The 16397-nt window shown below is 43.0% G+C and overlaps 1 protein-coding gene across 8 annotated transcripts in view; it reads right to left on the bottom strand.

The window, feature by feature from the left end:
* The window catches only part of Spata13 (spermatogenesis associated 13), a 120405-nt gene that overhangs the window by 7264 nt on the left and 96744 nt on the right, over window positions 1–16397 (bottom strand). For all 8 annotated transcript variants that reach the window (XM_048341635.1, XM_048341638.1, XM_048341636.1 and 5 more), the window contains 5 exons: window positions 11771–11907; window positions 9446–9625; window positions 8830–9015; window positions 5357–5536; window positions 2986–3218 (listed from right to left, as the gene is read on the bottom strand). In XM_048341635.1, the coding sequence (XP_048197592.1) occupies window positions 2986–3218; window positions 5357–5536; window positions 8830–9015; window positions 9446–9625; window positions 11771–11907 (916 nt within the window). The remainder of the gene's footprint in view (window positions 1–2985; window positions 3219–5356; window positions 5537–8829; window positions 9016–9445; window positions 9626–11770; window positions 11908–16397) is intronic.

Here is a 16397-nt window from a genome sequence, read left to right as displayed (position 1 = left end):
CTTGCCAGCAGGCCTCATCTCTCACCCTGTGCAGGAAGGGATGTCAGAGGACACAAGCTACAATGTCGGAAGTGGGGAGGTATGTATGTGCTAGTAAGGGATTTGTCTCATTACATTCTACCACAAAACCAAATTCATCTCAAAGTCCTTGGTCTTGAGAACCATAGGGACTAAGCTGGGCATCAGCAGCTCAGGTCTGTAATCTTAACTACTCAGGCTGAGATTGAGGATTGTGGTTTGAAGGCAGCCTGGGCATGGAAGTCCATGAGACCCTTATCTTCAATTAATGACCAAAAAAGACAAAATCTAGAAGTGGAACTGTGGCTCAAGTGGTAGAGTACTAGCTTTGAGCACAAAAGCTCAGGGATAACATCCAGGTCCTGAGTTCAAGCCCCAGGACTGAAACCCTAAAATGTAATTCTAATCTATATACAGGCTACAACACATATTATACCGTGTTTAAAAATGTTTTTCTCAGTGCTAATAATGTGATTTTGAGTGAAGGTCTTAGGAACTTTGCCTGGGCTGGCCTAAAACTTTGAATCATCCTAACTCTACTTCCTAAGTAGCTGGCATTGCAGGCATTTGCCACCCATACCCTCTTGAGTAATATTCTTTGGAATAATCAGTGAGTCACTGAAGAAATTAGGAAGGCAAATAAATTCCTAGAAGCAAATGAAAATGAAAATATAAAATATCAGAATGTGACACAATGAAGCTCTAGTTAGGAAAATTTATACATATGAATGCCTACATTGAAAAGAATTCAAATAATTAAATGATGTACGTCAAGATCTTAGAAAAGCAATAATAAAGATTAGAGATGAAATATTAAGAAGATCAGAGGTAGGAAACTAATGGTAAAAGCCCAACAAGCACAAGATCCTGAGTTCAAACCACAATACAGAAGAGACTGGCAGAAAAAGATCAACTCAAAATGAATCAAAGACTTGAATGTTAAATCTAAAACTTTAACATTATGACTATGAGTACAGGGAGAGTACTTCAAATATTTGTCCAGACAAGGCCTTTCCGAACTGGACTCCAATAATTCAGGAAAAGCAAAAATTGAAAAATGGAATTGTATCAAAGCAAGACACTTTGGCATACAAAAGAAACAATATACAGGACAGCCTATAACAATGAAGAAAATCTTCATCAGATGTTCCTTTGATAGGAGACTAATTTCCAGAATATAAAGAAAAACCAGAAAAATAACAACACCAACAAATAACACCAACAAATATAATCAATAAAGCACTAATTCCAGAATACTTTCCAAATGAAGAAGTACAAATGACCAGTGAGTACATGAAAAAAAAGTTCAATATCCTTAGCCATCAAGGAAATCCAAATCAAAATGAGTTTGAGATCCACCTCATCCCAATCAGAATGGCTAGCATTAAGAAAAAAAAAAAGCTGGGTGCCAATGACACAGGTTTATAATCCTAGCTACTTGAAATGCTGAGATCTGAAGATCACAGTCTAAGGCCAGTCTGGGCAGAAAAGTCTGTGAGACTCTTATCTTTAATAAAGTACCGAAAAACCTGAAGTAGAGCTGTGTCTCAAGTGGTAGAGCATAAGACTTGAGCAAAAAAGTTCAGGGACAGAGCCTAGGGCCTGAATTCAAGCCTCCAGACTAGAAAATAAACAAGCAAATATTTGCTACATTTTGGGAGAGGAAGGGGAACAACTCTTATTCACTGCTGATGAGATTGTAAAGTAGTGCAACCACTATAGAAATCAGTATGAAGGTTCCTCAAAAAAACAAAACAAAACAAAACCAACCAACCAACCAACAACAGAAATAATATAAGAACAGAGGGCTTTAAGTAGTAGAGTGCTTGCCCAGCAAACCTTAGTACAACGGCAACAACAAAATTAAAAACTACAACTTTCATATGATCTGGCTACACTGCTTCTGAATGTATACCCCAAAAATCAAAGTCAGCTTATTACAGAGATAGCTGCACACCCATACTTGTTATGACACTAGTCACAATAGCCAAATCATTCAATCAGCCTATGTGCCCATGCACAGATGAATGGATAAGGTAAATGGGGGGGGGGGGGGGAGAGAGAGAGAGAGAGAGAGAGAGAGAGAGAGAGAGAGAGAGAGAGAGAGAGAGAGAGAGAGAGAGAACTGTGCTTGTATGAAAATGAATTAAACTCAGAGATTGTCAAATGAGAAAAGCCAGCTATCCAAAGACAGGTAACATGTTTTCTCTCATTTGTGGAAAAGGCAGGGAACAGCAGAACACCAAAACCAAAACCAACATCAAGAAAATAAAGGAGATGGAAGGGAAAAGGAGGAGAGCAATGGAGAAGTGATTGAGATTGAATGGAGAAGTTATTAAGATTCAAGTACATGATATCTATGTGAGAAGAAATCATGGCAAAATCCTTTACTATATACAAATTAATATGTACCATTCTTTAAGATATCAGTTCTCTTCCAATAAATAGAATTAATGTGGTACCAAACAAGCAAGTAAACACACAAACAAATAAATGTCACATATGGGTTCAATATATTCTCTGCATTTTCAGGTCTTCATTGGGGGATATTAGGATGTTCCTCCTTCAGATTAAGTGGGGATTACTATGGTCACACATCTATTTCTTTTAAAAAACTGTCTTATTAGCCATTGGATAACTCCCAAGGGACATTTTTTGTGCTGCGGGGCGGGGGGGGGGGGGGGGCGCGGAGTGCTGGTACTTGAGCTTGAACTCAAGGCCTTAGCTTCTATTGCTCAAGTCTAGTGCTCTACCACTTAAGCCATGGCTCCATTTCCTCCTTTGTGCTGGTTAGCTGGCTTTAAGAGTCTCCCAGATTTGTCTGCCTAGATCAAACCTTCATCCTCTGATCTCAGCCTCCTGAGTAGCTCCAGGTGTAAACCACTGGTGCTTGGCTACAAAGGAACACTTCCATGGCATTTGTTAAGTGATAACAAATCATAACACGATAGCATGAGGTGTGCTCACCTGTGCTCCTGTGTGGTATACTTAAGCAGCTCCGCCAGCTGCAGGGGGTATTTGCAGATCTTCTGCACAGGTGTGAGCAGGAAGCCATCCAGGGCAATGTCAATCATCTGCTGGAGCAGACGGCAGGCCTCGAAGAAGTGCCGGTACTTGCCCTGCTTCATGAGGTTGGAAAGCTCCACGCAGGCACCCGGATGGTTGTTACAGTACTCAGAGTAGATGGCAAAGCCCTCTTGCTGGAAGGAAAAGAAACCTGGTCAGGTGGAGGGGATGCAGCTGGAACAAAGGGAGGTATATTATAGCAAGGATAGGCCTGCACAAGCCCTAGGGGAGAGAGAGGTCAGGTTCTCTGTGAGCCTGGGGTCTAGAGCTGAAGAGACACAGAAGGAAGGCCCGAAGCCCAACTTTCTGGCCTGCTCCTTTTTCTTTCTTCTTTCTACTGATGAACCCTGATCAGGAAGTGCCACAGGCTATATATCCTTTCTCCGAAGTCTCCTGCCTAACTCGCTAGCCTGGCCTCATAATTTGGAAGGCCATTACCAACTTGCTTTGCTTAGACATCTTTGGGTTTGGGGTTTTGTTTTGTTCAGATTTTTTTTTTTCTTTTTGGGCCCATACTGGGGATTGAACTCAGGATCAGAGTCTCTCCTTTAGCTTTTTCACTCAATGCCAGCACTCTACCACTTGAGCACACTTCCAGTTTTTGATGGTTCATTGAAGAAAAGAGTCTCACAGATTTTCCTTCCCTGGCTGACTTTGAACTATGATTCTCAGATCTCAAGCTTCCTGAGTAGGTAGGATAACAGCCATGAGCCACCGGCACTGGCTTGGACTTCTCATTTTGAAGTGCCACCATGATGCTGTCCTTGGTATATCATTAGTTTCAGAGCTGCCTCCCCTCTCCTTCCCCTCTGAGGGCAGATAGCTCTGGCTTTCAAGGCCCTATTCCTGGGCACTGCTCCATGTCCTTGACCATGGCCTTCCCCAATGCTCCACCACTGGGCCACCTCTCTCCACATCTGCCCTTCTGTCCTTCCCTGCCCTACTCCATCCACCCTGTAGGTCTGCGTATGGGCAAACACAGCATTTCTAAAGCCAAGCTCCTATCTTCTCCAAGGAACATATTTTCCTAACTAGCCACATGTTCCTTCTCTGAGACTCAAAATCCTGCAGGCAGTTTTGACCCACGGTTCTTACTTGTTGCTTAGAGCCGGTCTTTCTGGACTCTGTTCAAAAATACCTATCAGAACAAATCCTTGCCTCTCCACTGGGCCCTTTCCTCATAGAGCCCAGCTCTTGTGCCTTCCTTTATGGCCTTTCTCCATCTGCTGCACAACAGGAACCCATTTCTTTGCCTAGGCAGGTCTTCTACAGGGTCCCAGAGATGTTCCTGTCACCTAGAATAACATCTTCCCCTTGACTTCTCACCAATTGTCCTCAGTGACTTAAGTTCCTCTCACCCCAGAGTGTAGCCCCAGCTCTGTTCCCTCTACCAAGTCCAGCACTTAGAAAGTAAAAGGCATGCTGCTGTCATGGTTGCTGTCACTATGCTTGATACACAGGCATTTTGGCTGGAAATTACATTTTTCTTGTTCGATGTCTATTGGTAGCAAGGCACTGGTGGCTCAGGCTTGTAGAATAATTAGCTATCAGGAGGCTGAAATCTGAGGATTATAGTTTGAGGCCAGCTTGGTCAGGAGACTCTATGAGATGATTATCTTCAATTAATCACCAAAGAGAAAGCCAGAAGTAGAAGCTGTGGTTCAAGTGATACAGCTCTAGCCTTGATGATAAAAGCCAAGGGACAGTGTCCAGGCTTTGAGTTCAAGCCACAGTAGCAACATCCAAAAAAAGGTCTGTTTAGTATTCCACAGTGACAGTGAATCACCAGTGAGCAATGTCTACACCAGACAGGAGGGCTCTGAATAGCTCTAGAGTTACAGGCATGCAACTTTTGGGTGTGAGACCTGGGGTCTCCTTGTTGTATGGGCTGGATTTTCCTTATCTGTGCAGTAGGGAAGACAATCACTGGCAAAGCCAAAAGAAGGCATCTTTTGTTTCCCCAGGTTCTGGTAGCATTTGCCTACAATCCTAGCTACGCAGGAGGCTGAGATATGGAGAAAAATCTAACTGACCTGCTATCTCATGTTAGCCAGTAAGAAGGCAGAAGTGGAGGTGCCACTCAAGTGGTAGACGACCAGCCTTGAGTAGAAAAGCCAAGTGAGTACAAGGTCCTGTGTTCAAACCCCAGTATTTGTATGCACCGCTCACACACACACACACACAAAAGGAAAGACACTCCCATTTTCAAGGGAAACCTTTCAAAATGATTATGTGAGTGGACATTCCCAAGTGGGGAGCAATGGTGACGTACGTGCTGAAGAAAGCAGGACCCAATCTCACTCAAGTGAGGTTCCTCTTTGTTGTACTGTCTCTCAAGGTCTTTCAGAAATTTTCTTTGGAATTTGTAGATGTCTTCAATGTTTCCAAAAATGGTGGCTAGCTGCGCAACCGTGAACATTCCTGTGTGCTTTCGACACTGGCGAATATAACCCTGCAAAACACAAAAGCAACCCTTTACGTGTAGGTACAAATTATGTACTTGAATAATACAGGCTTTTTTTCTTTCTTTCTTTGGTTTGGCTTGTTTTGGGGTTCAGAATCATTTTATTTATTTTTTGTATGCTGGATTGATGCTTGAACTCAGGGCTTGGGCTATAGGCATGAGCCAGTGGAGTCTGGCTTGGAATGCATTTTAATTAGAGAAAATTATTTTTACTTCTATGGTCCCCTGAGGAGACCAAATCCCTTCCATGATTACAATTTGCCAAAAATATTTTTTTAAAACAAAGCAAAGGAAAAAGTTTCATGTGGTTGGATTTGAAAAGTTTCCAGAAACAAGTTTTCAAATGTGAGGGCTTAAACTTCAGTATTGGTATTCTTTTTTTAAACTCCTTTGTGTGTGGAGAGGGGGTGGGGAAGGAGGCTAAGTATATGTGCCAGTATTGGGGCTTGAACTCTAGACCTCAAGATCTTAATCAGCTTTTTAGCTCACAGCTGGTTCTTTTCCACTTGAGTCATACCTCCACTTCTGGCTTTTCGCTGGTTAATTTGAGGCAAGAGTCTCTCCAACTTGTCTACCTGAGCTAGCTTTGTAATTGGAGATAAGAGTCTCACAGACTTTTCTACTCAAACTGGCTTTGAACCGTAACCCTCAGGTCTTAGCTTCCTGAGTAGCTAGTATTATAGACATGAGCCACCCAGCACCTGCATAAATTCTTTCTTTTCCCCAACCTGAGGCTTGAACTCTGGGCTTGGGCCCAGAGTTTTTTGCTCAAGACTAGCATTCTACTAATTTGAGCTATAGAGCTCCATTTCTATCTTTTTTTCTGGTTAGAGATTAGAGTCTCACAGACTTTCCTATCCAGACTGGCTTTGAACTGCAATCCTCAGATCTCAGCCTCCTGAGTAGCTAGGATTATAGGCATGAGCCACCAGTGCCTGGCCTGATCTAAATTCTCAAGATGATCATTCTCCCATCTCTAGTTCTATCTCACAGACAAGAAAAATATGCCAACCTCAGTCACTGCCAGCTGAGACACAAATGTGGTCCTGCTCATTGTCATTTCTAGCTCATGGCCCAAGGATGCCATTGTTACCTGCATTTCATCTGCACATCTTTAGCTGGAGGCCAGTGCTAATTATTTCTCTATCTGCATTACCATGGGGAGACTAGGACTTGGATGGAGTCAGAGGGGCAGGAAGAAAAGCTATCCATGTTTGTAATACCTACTCCCAAAATGGTATCACCTAGTTAAACAGATTAAACTGTCCACTTAATAAAACATTTGCTACTGATTCAAGATATAATTGTGTGACTAAAAGGTCAGCAGTGGTAAGGTCTATATGGCAGGTTAGACAATCACAAGGTTGACAGTCATGACATGAGTTTGTCTCCAGTGCTGACTGGTCATGGATAAATGACTAGTTCTGAGAACAGCACTCATGGTTAGACAGCTGGTTACACCAACAAAACAGTTCACCCTGAGACTCAAGATGAGCCACATATCAAAAACCAGCATGGGAAAAAACAGTCTTCCAGACTGTGAAAAAAAGGGCACCGGTGGCTCATGCCTATCATCCTAGCTACTCAGGAGACATAGATCTGAGGATAGTAGTTCAAAGCCAGCTTGAGGCAGGAAAGTCTGTGAGACTCTTATTTCCAATTAACTATCAGAAACAGGGAGTGGCTCAAGTGGTAGAGCACTAGCCTTGGGCTGAAGAGCTCAAGGACAGAGCCCAGGCCCAGAGTTCAAGCCCCATGACCAACAGGAAGGAAGGAAGGAAGGAAGGAAGGAAGGAAGGAAGGAAGGAAGGAAGGAAGGAAGAAAAGGCAATCTTATCTGTCAAACTCAAGTGTCTCCACCTTGTAACCAGTTACCAATTTGTACTGATCTTTCCTGGTACTGATATTTCCTGGAATTATTTGCTTCTTGGCCTCAAACTGTCATTCTCAGCCATGTTATTTGTAACCAGTCAGCTGTGTCAAGGGTATAAGTCCTTGCCAATGGGGTTAAAGAACAGACCCCTGAGCCTGGGCAAGAAAGTTTATAAGACTCTAATCTCTAATAAATTACCAAAAAGCTGGAAGTAGAGCTGTGGCTCAAGTGGCAGAACGCTAGCCTTGAGCACAAAAGCTCAGGGACCGTGCCCTGGCCCCGAGTTCAAACTCTAGGACCAGCACACATACAAAAAAGTATAGAACCACTCTTGAGTGGGAACTTTTTCCCTGACACTTGGATGGTTTCTAACTTCCTGTGTCATCCTATCATCCTGGCAACCAATTGTGAATAGAATGTGAGCCTGACTGCTTGATGAAGAGGAGGGGCAGATTGGGGTTGGGATAAAAACCAAGCAGACTGCCCTGCCCAGTGGCTGACCTAACTCTGGGGAGAATGGCTATGTACCTTTCTGTGCCTTGATGAGATCTCCTTTATTTCTTGTGTCTATTTTTTTCTTATACCATGGTTCAAATGTGTTTCCAACACAAACCCACTACTACTCATGGTCACTTTTCTGAAACCAGGACAAGACTACAAAACAGAGGGCTGTGGAAGTATATACCTGTAATGCCAGCACTAAAGTCAGCACAGGCAGGAAGACCAGAGGCAGAGGCTGGCACCAGCCAAAGTAGAAACCTTAACTGAAATAAACTAAAGCAAAAAAGTCTGGGGCATGGCTCAAAGTGGTAGAGTGCTCACCTAGAAAGCACAGAGCCTTGAATTCCACAAAATGATTACAAAATAAAACTTATTGCTAAGAAGACTATTAGCCTTAAATGTCACCAGGAAAAAAGAAAAAAACCAACTTTGTTTTTTCTTCCATGCCTAAATGGCTCAGAATCTCATAGGGCAGATAGAGATTACACACACTAGGGGATTGGAAAGAGAGAGAAAAATCTACAAATATAATCTAAGTGGATTTTTACTAAAGAATGCTGCTTTCAACCAGGTGGGCGCTGGTGACTTATGCCTGTAATCTTAATTATTCAGGAGGCTGTGATCTGAGGATCAAGGTTCAAAGCCAGCCTGGGCAGGAAAGTCCATGAAACTCTTATTTCCAATTAACTAGCAGCAAGCTGGAAACGGAGCTGTGGCTCAAGTGGTAGAGAACAAGCCTTGAGCAAAAAACGCTAAAGCACAGGCCCTGAGTTTAAGCCTCAGTAATGGCGTGTGATGATGGAGAAATGGGGAGGGTAGAGGGTGTAATTGTGTGGCAGTGACTGGAAAACAGCTGTGGGCTACACCTCACAGGGTGTTAGCAGAGGTCTTGGAGTACGGCACTCACCTCACAGATGTCTTTCAGGTGCTTGATGTACACCCGCTCAGTGTTCATGATCTCCTGGATGACATTGGTCCGCATCTGCTGCTTGCTCTCAGTGAGCTTGTGACGAACCTGGCTGGCCTCCTTCTCCTGCTGCTCACCATGGGGGCTGCTGGAATTCTCTGGCAGCTCTTCCTGATTGACTCGAAGCTGCAGTGTACCACAGGTCACAGGTGACACGGGGACCCTGGTGTCTGCTTGACCATGATTAGTTACTTAAGCAGAGCTGCTTAGAACAGTGGAACTTTATACAAGACAGGAATGCATATGGAGTTTAAATCAATTGCAAAAGGATCACATAGCAGTAGCTCATGCCTATAATCCTAGCTTCTCTGGTGGCTGAGATCTGAGGATCGTAGTTCCAATTCAGCCTCAGCAGGAAAGTCCACAAGACTCTTAGCTCCAAATAACAGGAAGAAAGCCAGAAATGGAGCTATAACTCAAGTGGTAGAGTATAGCTTTGAGTGGGGAGGTTACTGAGAGTATGAGGCCCTAAGTTCAAGCCCTAGGACCAACATAAACCAACCTACCAACCAACCCACAACATGGGAATCCTATAAAGCATTAAGGCCATACTTACCCTGACAAAGCTGGCAGGAAACCAGGCTTCCTTATCTTCATTCCGACCCCACCACCAGTCCTTGTTAGAAGCTTCCAAGACCTGAATGACATCTCCGGCCTTGAAGCCCAGTTCCTGGTCATCCATGGTCACATGGTCCCACAGGGCTTCTGCACAGACCATGCTGCCATCACAGATCAGCTGTAAGGGATAGGTAGGCATGCTTAGCACAGAGCATAAGATGGCAAAGGAGCCACATGGGGATCTGCTTAGTCCTTGTTGGATACACCAGTGGTCATACAAAACCAATGGAGGAAAACATACAGGGAAAAACAGTACCAGCTGGGTGTCTAGGATCTGCTCTTCAAGGATACACCCTAGTGCCTGTAGCTCAAACCTGTAATTCTAGTGACATAGGCAGCTGTGGTCTGTAGATCATGGTTCAGAGCCAGCTTGGGCAGGAACATCTGTGAGATTCTTATACTCACCTAACCACCACAAATCCAGAAGTAGAGATGTGGCTCAAGTGATAGGGAGCCACCTTTGAGCAAAAAGGCTAAAGGAGATTGTTCAGACCTTTAATTCAAGCTCCAGTAGCAGTACCAACCCCCCCCCCCCCAAAAAAACAACAACAACAGTGAAGGTAAGGTGGCACATACCCATAATCCCCACACTCAGAAGGCTGAGAAAGAATTATAACTTCTAGGCTAGCCTAGACTATACCTAGTAAGACCCCTGTCTCATAATCCAAAAGAGGAAAAAAAAAAGAAAAAATATGTACAAATGCTCATCCACTTCCAATGGTGGTTCATCATAAGAAATGATGTAGGGGAAAAAATGCATTTAAGCTGGGCACTGGTGGCTCACGCCTGTAATCCTAGCTACTCAGGAAGCTGAGATCTCAGGATCGCAGTTCAAAGCCAGCCAGGGCAGGAGACTCTTATCTCCAATTAACCACCAGAAAACCCCAAGTGGTGCTGTGGCTCAAGTGGTAGAACAATGCCTTGAGCTGAATAGCTTAGAGATAGCACCCAAGCCCAGAGTTCAAGTCCCACGACCACCACCACCAACAACAAAAATGCCTTTAATAATTTGACATACCATTCATCAAAGCTTACCTAGATGATCATAAATGTGCTCAGAACAGTCCAATTAACTAACCTATAGTTGGGCAAAATCCCCTACGTTACAATGCCTACATCACAAAAAAGTACTGAGAAGCAGAATGGTTATTTTGTTTTGCTTGTCTGAGGAGAAATCAAAGTTCAAACTGTAAAATACGGTTTGTACCAGAAGCATGTGTATAGCTTTCCAGCCATGATAAAATCAAGATAGCCTGAAACTCATCAGGGTTGAAGGCTGTTGGTGTCTGTGTAAGTAGCTCACTTAGCTGTAAACTGGTTATCTAATAAATTTGAACAACTGGAATATTGGCTCTAAAAATGACTTCTGAGCAGGCAAACTGGATGTCTCAGTCAGGCTCCCTAATAATACACTGTCATATTTATACTGCACTGCCTGTGGACCAACTTTGTGTCTAACTATACAGATAGTTCATTCAATTAAAGAGACCCAAGGGTACTTAGAAGTGAGGAAGTAAAGAACAGACATAGCTTATATGCTCATGCAGCAAAGAGCAGGTGATTTGGCACTGTTTCTTTGCTTCCCTGCAGTCTCTCCCCAGGCTAGCCATACCTTAGCCAAAAGGTCTGAGATGTGTGTGTTTAGATTTCAGATTTGTTCAGATTCTACAACATTTGCATAGACCAGTGACTGAGCATTCTTAATCTGAACATGAGAAATCTTAGCTGGGACCAATGGCTCATTCCTCTGTTCCTAGCTACTCAGGAGGCTGAGATCTGAGGATCAGGGTTTGAAGCCAGCCCAGATAGAAAAGTTGATGAGGGGCTGGGGATATGGCCTAGTGGCAAGAGTGCCTGCCTCGTATACATGAGGCCCTGGGTTCGATTCCCCAGCACCACATATACAGAAAATGGCCAGAAGCGGCGCTGCGGCTCAAGTGGCAGAGTGCTAGCCTTGAGCAAAAAGAAGCCAGGGACAGTATTCAGGCCCTGAGTCCAAGCCCCAGGACTGGCCAAAAAAAAAGAAAAGAAAAGTTGATGAGACTCATCTCCAATTAATCAGCAAAAAGCTGGAAGTGGAGGGGGTGGCACAAGTTATAGAGCGCCAGCCTTAAGCAAAATGCTCAGAGACAATGACCAGGCCCCGATTTCAAGCTCTAGTATTGGTACCAAAAAAGATCAGATAGCAGCAACATCTAAGATCGCTGAGGACATTAAAATACAAGGGTCTGCTTTGAGCCACTGTCCCGAGGAGTTGCAGTACCTCGTTGATGGCCAGCTGTTCCCCGCCTGGCTGCAGATACCGAGGGTTGGCCTGACAGAGCTCTTCATAGCTGAAGTCCTCCTCACTCCCATTGTCATCCACTAAGGCAGAGGACTCAGTCCCTCCATCCGAAGAAACTAAGAAAAACAACGATAAGGCATGTTTATAAGACACACTTCTCCAGGTGTAGGCGTACATGCCTCTGAGCCCAACACTCCAGATACTGAGGTAGGAGGATAGTGAATTGGAAGCTTGTCTGGGCTACACAGAGAGATCCTATCTCAAAATCCTTAAATAAATACATGAGCCAGGGGCTGGAAATGTGGCTTAGTGGTACAGTGCTTGTCCAGCTCGCATGAAGCCCTGGGTTTGATTCCTTAGCACCACATATGCAGAAAAAGCCAGAAGAGGTACTATGTCTCAAATGGTAGAGTGCTAGCCTTGAGCAAAACGAAGTCAGGGACAGTGCTCAGGCCCCGAGTTCAAGCCCCAGGACTGGCCAAAATAAATAAATAAATAAATAGATAGATAGATATATACATAAGCCAGGCACAGGCTCATGTCTGTAAATCCTAGTTACTAAGGAAGGTATGAGAACTGAGGTTCAAAGACATCCCAGGCAGACAAAGCAGAAAGACTCTTATCTCCAACTAACCAGCAAAAGGCCGTAAGTAGAGGTATGGCTCAAGTGATAGAGAACCAGTCCTTTTTTAAAAAATTTTTATTGTCAAACAGTTTCATATGTTAGGCATTGGATACATTTCTTGTACTGTTTGTTACCTCCTCCCTCATTTCCCCTCCCCCCTCCCCCTTTCCCTTCCCCCCCATGAGTTGTTCAGTTCATTTACACCAAAAAATTTTGCAAGTATTGCTTTTGTAGTCGTTTGTCTTTTTTACCCTGTGTCTCTCGATTTTGGTATTCCCTTTCAGTTTCCTAGTTCTAATATCATTATACATGGTTTCCAATGTACTCAGATAAGATACAGAGATAGTGCAGGTACACCACAGGAAGGGGATACAAGAAGATCATCAATAATAGAAGCTACGGTTACACATAGCATGTTGAAAGTAGTTTCAACAGTGATATAACAATCATTTCTATAACATGGAGTTCATTTCACTTAGCATCATCTTATGTGTTCATAAGGTTATAGCTATTGGGCTCTTGTGATCCTCTGCTGTGACGTGCCTAAACCTGTGCTAATTATTCCCAATAAGGGAGACCATAGAGTCCATGTTTCTTTGGGTCTGGCTCACTTCACTTAGTATAATTTTTTCCAAGTCCTTCCATTTCCTTACGAATGGGGTAATGTCATTCTTTCTGATAGAGGCATAAAATTCCATTGTGTATATGTACCACATTTTCCTGATCCATTCGTCTACTGAGGGGCATCTGGGTTGATAACTAGTCCTGAGTGAGAAAGATAATCAAGAGCTCAAGGCCCTAAGTTCAAGCCTTACTACTGGCACAAACAACAGCAACAAAAAAGAAACACAGAAAAACATGGTTAACAAATTTTTTCTATGACAAAAATAAATGACCTTTGCTACCAAAATCCCCAGGAAAATAGTCAGTTTTCTCTTGCATAGATAGTCCCTACTGAGATAAAGATTGAGGAGGAGTTGATGCTAAGGAAACAGGATTAAGCATGACAAGCAGAAATGGAACATTTCTGAGAGTATTATCAACACAGCACTATTTTTGTGAGTTAAGTCACAACACATTACCTGTAAGATTTAGTGTTCCAACATGGACATAAGAAGATACATATAATAAGCTAGGTGATTATGGCCCATACCTGCAACCTCAGCTACTCAAAGAGATTAAGATCTGAAGGTCAGGTCAAAGCCAAGCCAAGCAGGAAAGTCTGTGAGAGTCTTATCTCTAATTAACTACCAAAAATCTAGAAGTAGAGCTTGGCTCAAGTGGTAGACTTAAGAGAAAAACCTAAAGGACAGGGCCGAGGCATTGAGTTCAAGTCCAAGTACAGGCAGAGAACAAAACAAGCAAAAACAGCTATCACTGTTTTCAAGCCATATGTTCAAGACATGCTAGCAGAGGTATGTAATATAAACACTTTTCCAGGAGTCAGTGGCCTGTGTTTATCATCCAGATGTATGGGAGGCTGGGATCAGGGGAATCAGAGTTGCAGGCCAGGTACAATCAGTAGAAAAGTCCATGAATCTCAACAGAAGAAGCTCAGCAAGGTGGCACGTCCTTATCACTCAAAATACAGTAGGAGGCATAAAACAGGAGGACTATTTTCCAGGTGTGTGTCAGGCAGGAAGCAAGACCCTATTTCCAAAATAACCAGTACCAAAAAAATGGTTGGAAGTGTGGCTCACTGGCAGAGCACCTGCCTAGCAAACACGAGATCCTGAGTCCAAAGGCCAGTACTACTCTCTTCAAAAATGAGTATGAATTAATTTAAAAATTAATATTAATTAGTAAATTAATATTAACCCTTATTGGGGGGGGGGGGTAGTGCCAGTACCAGGGCTTGCGCTTAGGGCCTGGGTGCTATCCCTTAGATTTTTTTTTTTTGCTCAAAATTGGTGCTCTATGATTTGAGCCATAGCTCCACTTTCAGCTCCAGTTTTTGGTGGTTAGAGGTGAGAATCTCATGTATTTTTCTGCCTGGGTTGGCTTTGAACCTTGATCTCAGGTATGAGCCACTAGTGCCCAGATCTCCCATGCCTAGTTTCTAAGTGAGGCTTCCCAAAGGAATGTAATAACAAAAATCACTTGTGGTTTCAGGTAGACTGGGCATCGTGGAGAAGGCTTCCATCATGGTAAGAGAGTACTGCTGGAGGAAATATAGTGTGTGGAAAGGGCTGAGGACAGTGTCAAGAGCCACAGGGGACAGCTAGTGAGGAACAAGGCTGTTAAGAGTGAGGAGGACAACAGTCACAAGGATGGTTCAACATCCGTAAATCAATCAATGTAATTCACCACATAAACAGATCTAAAATTAAGAATTACATTATTATCTCAGTCGATGCCCAAAAAGCCTTTGACAAAATACAACATCCATACCTATTAAAAGCTTTGGAGAGAACAGGAATAGATGGAACATTCCTCAAAACAATAAAAGCCATATACAACAGACCAACTGCTAATATCATATTAAATGGAGAGAAACTTAAATCATTCCCCCTAAACTCAGGAACAAGACAAGGATGCCCACTCTCCCCACTTCTTTTCAACATAGTGCTGGAATCCCTAGCCATAGCAATAAGGCAAGAGGAGGACATCAAAGGGATCCACATCGGCAAGGAAGAAATCAAGTTATCCCTATTCGCAGACGACATGATCTTATATCTGAAGGACCCAAAAAATTCAGTACCCAAATTCCTACACCTAATAAACCAATTTGGCAAAGTAGCAGGATAAAAAAATCAATCCACAAAAGTCAGCAGCTTTTCTGTACACCAGCAATATACAAACAGAAAAGAAAATTATGGAAACAATTCCATTTACAGTAGCCAAAAAAAGAATAAAGTACCTAGGGATCAACTTAACCAAGGACGTGACGGACCTATTTAATGAAAACTATAAAAATCTAATAAGAAAAATCAAAGAAGACACAAGGAGATGGAAAGACCTCCCATGCTCATGCGTAGGCAGAATCAATATAGTGAAAATGGCCATATTACCCAAATTGTTATACAAATTCAATGCAATACCTATCAAAATCCCAGCCACATTCTTCACTGAAATAGAGAAAACAATCCATAAATTCATATGGAACAGCAAAAAACCTAGAATAGCCAAAGCAATTCTAGGCAAAAAAAGCAGTGCAGGAGGTATCACAATACCAGACTTCAAGCTCTACTACAAGGCCACCATAACAAAAACAGCATGGTATTGGTATAAAAATAGATCGGAAGACCAATGGATTAGAAATGAAGATCCAGAAATAAAACCGCACTCTTACAGCCAGCTGATATTCGACAAAGGAGCTAAAGACATACAATGGAATAAACAGAGCCTCTTCAACTACTGGTGCTGGGAGAACTGGGCAGCCATATGCAGAAAACTCAAAGTAGACCCAAGCCTATCACCATGCACCAAGATCAACTCAAAATGGATCAAGGACCTCAATATCAGACCTGAATCCTTGAAACTACTGAAGGACAGAGTAGGAAAGACGCTAGAACTTATAGGCACAGGAAGGAACTTCCTGAATATAGTCCCAGGGGCACAACAAATAGGGGAAAGACTCGATAAATAGGACTACTACAAATTAAAAAGTTTCTGCACAGCTAAGGACATTGCCACCAAAATAGAAAGACAGCCAATGATATGGGAAAGGATATTTACCAGCACAACAACAGACAAAGGCCTGATATCTGTCATCTAGAGAGAACTCAAAAAACTAAGCCCCTCCAAGCCCAATAAACCTATTAGGAAACGGGCAAAAGAGCTAAAGAGAGACTTCACAAGAGAAGATATAAAAATGGCAAAGAAACACATGAGGAAATGCTCAACATCCCTGGTAGTAAAGGAAATGCAAATAAAAACAACCCTGAGATACCACCTCACTCCAGTTAGAATGGCCTATACTCTGAACTCAGGCAACAACAAATGCTGGAGGGGGTGCGGGGAAAGAGGAACCCTTCTCCA

This window comes from Perognathus longimembris, chromosome 3 (assembly GCF_023159225.1).
Source record: "Perognathus longimembris pacificus isolate PPM17 chromosome 3, ASM2315922v1, whole genome shotgun sequence".
Taxonomy (NCBI): Eukaryota; Metazoa; Chordata; class Mammalia; order Rodentia; family Heteromyidae; genus Perognathus; species Perognathus longimembris.
Note: the sequence above shows the minus strand (reverse complement) of the source record. Positions and strands in the feature narration are given on the sequence as shown.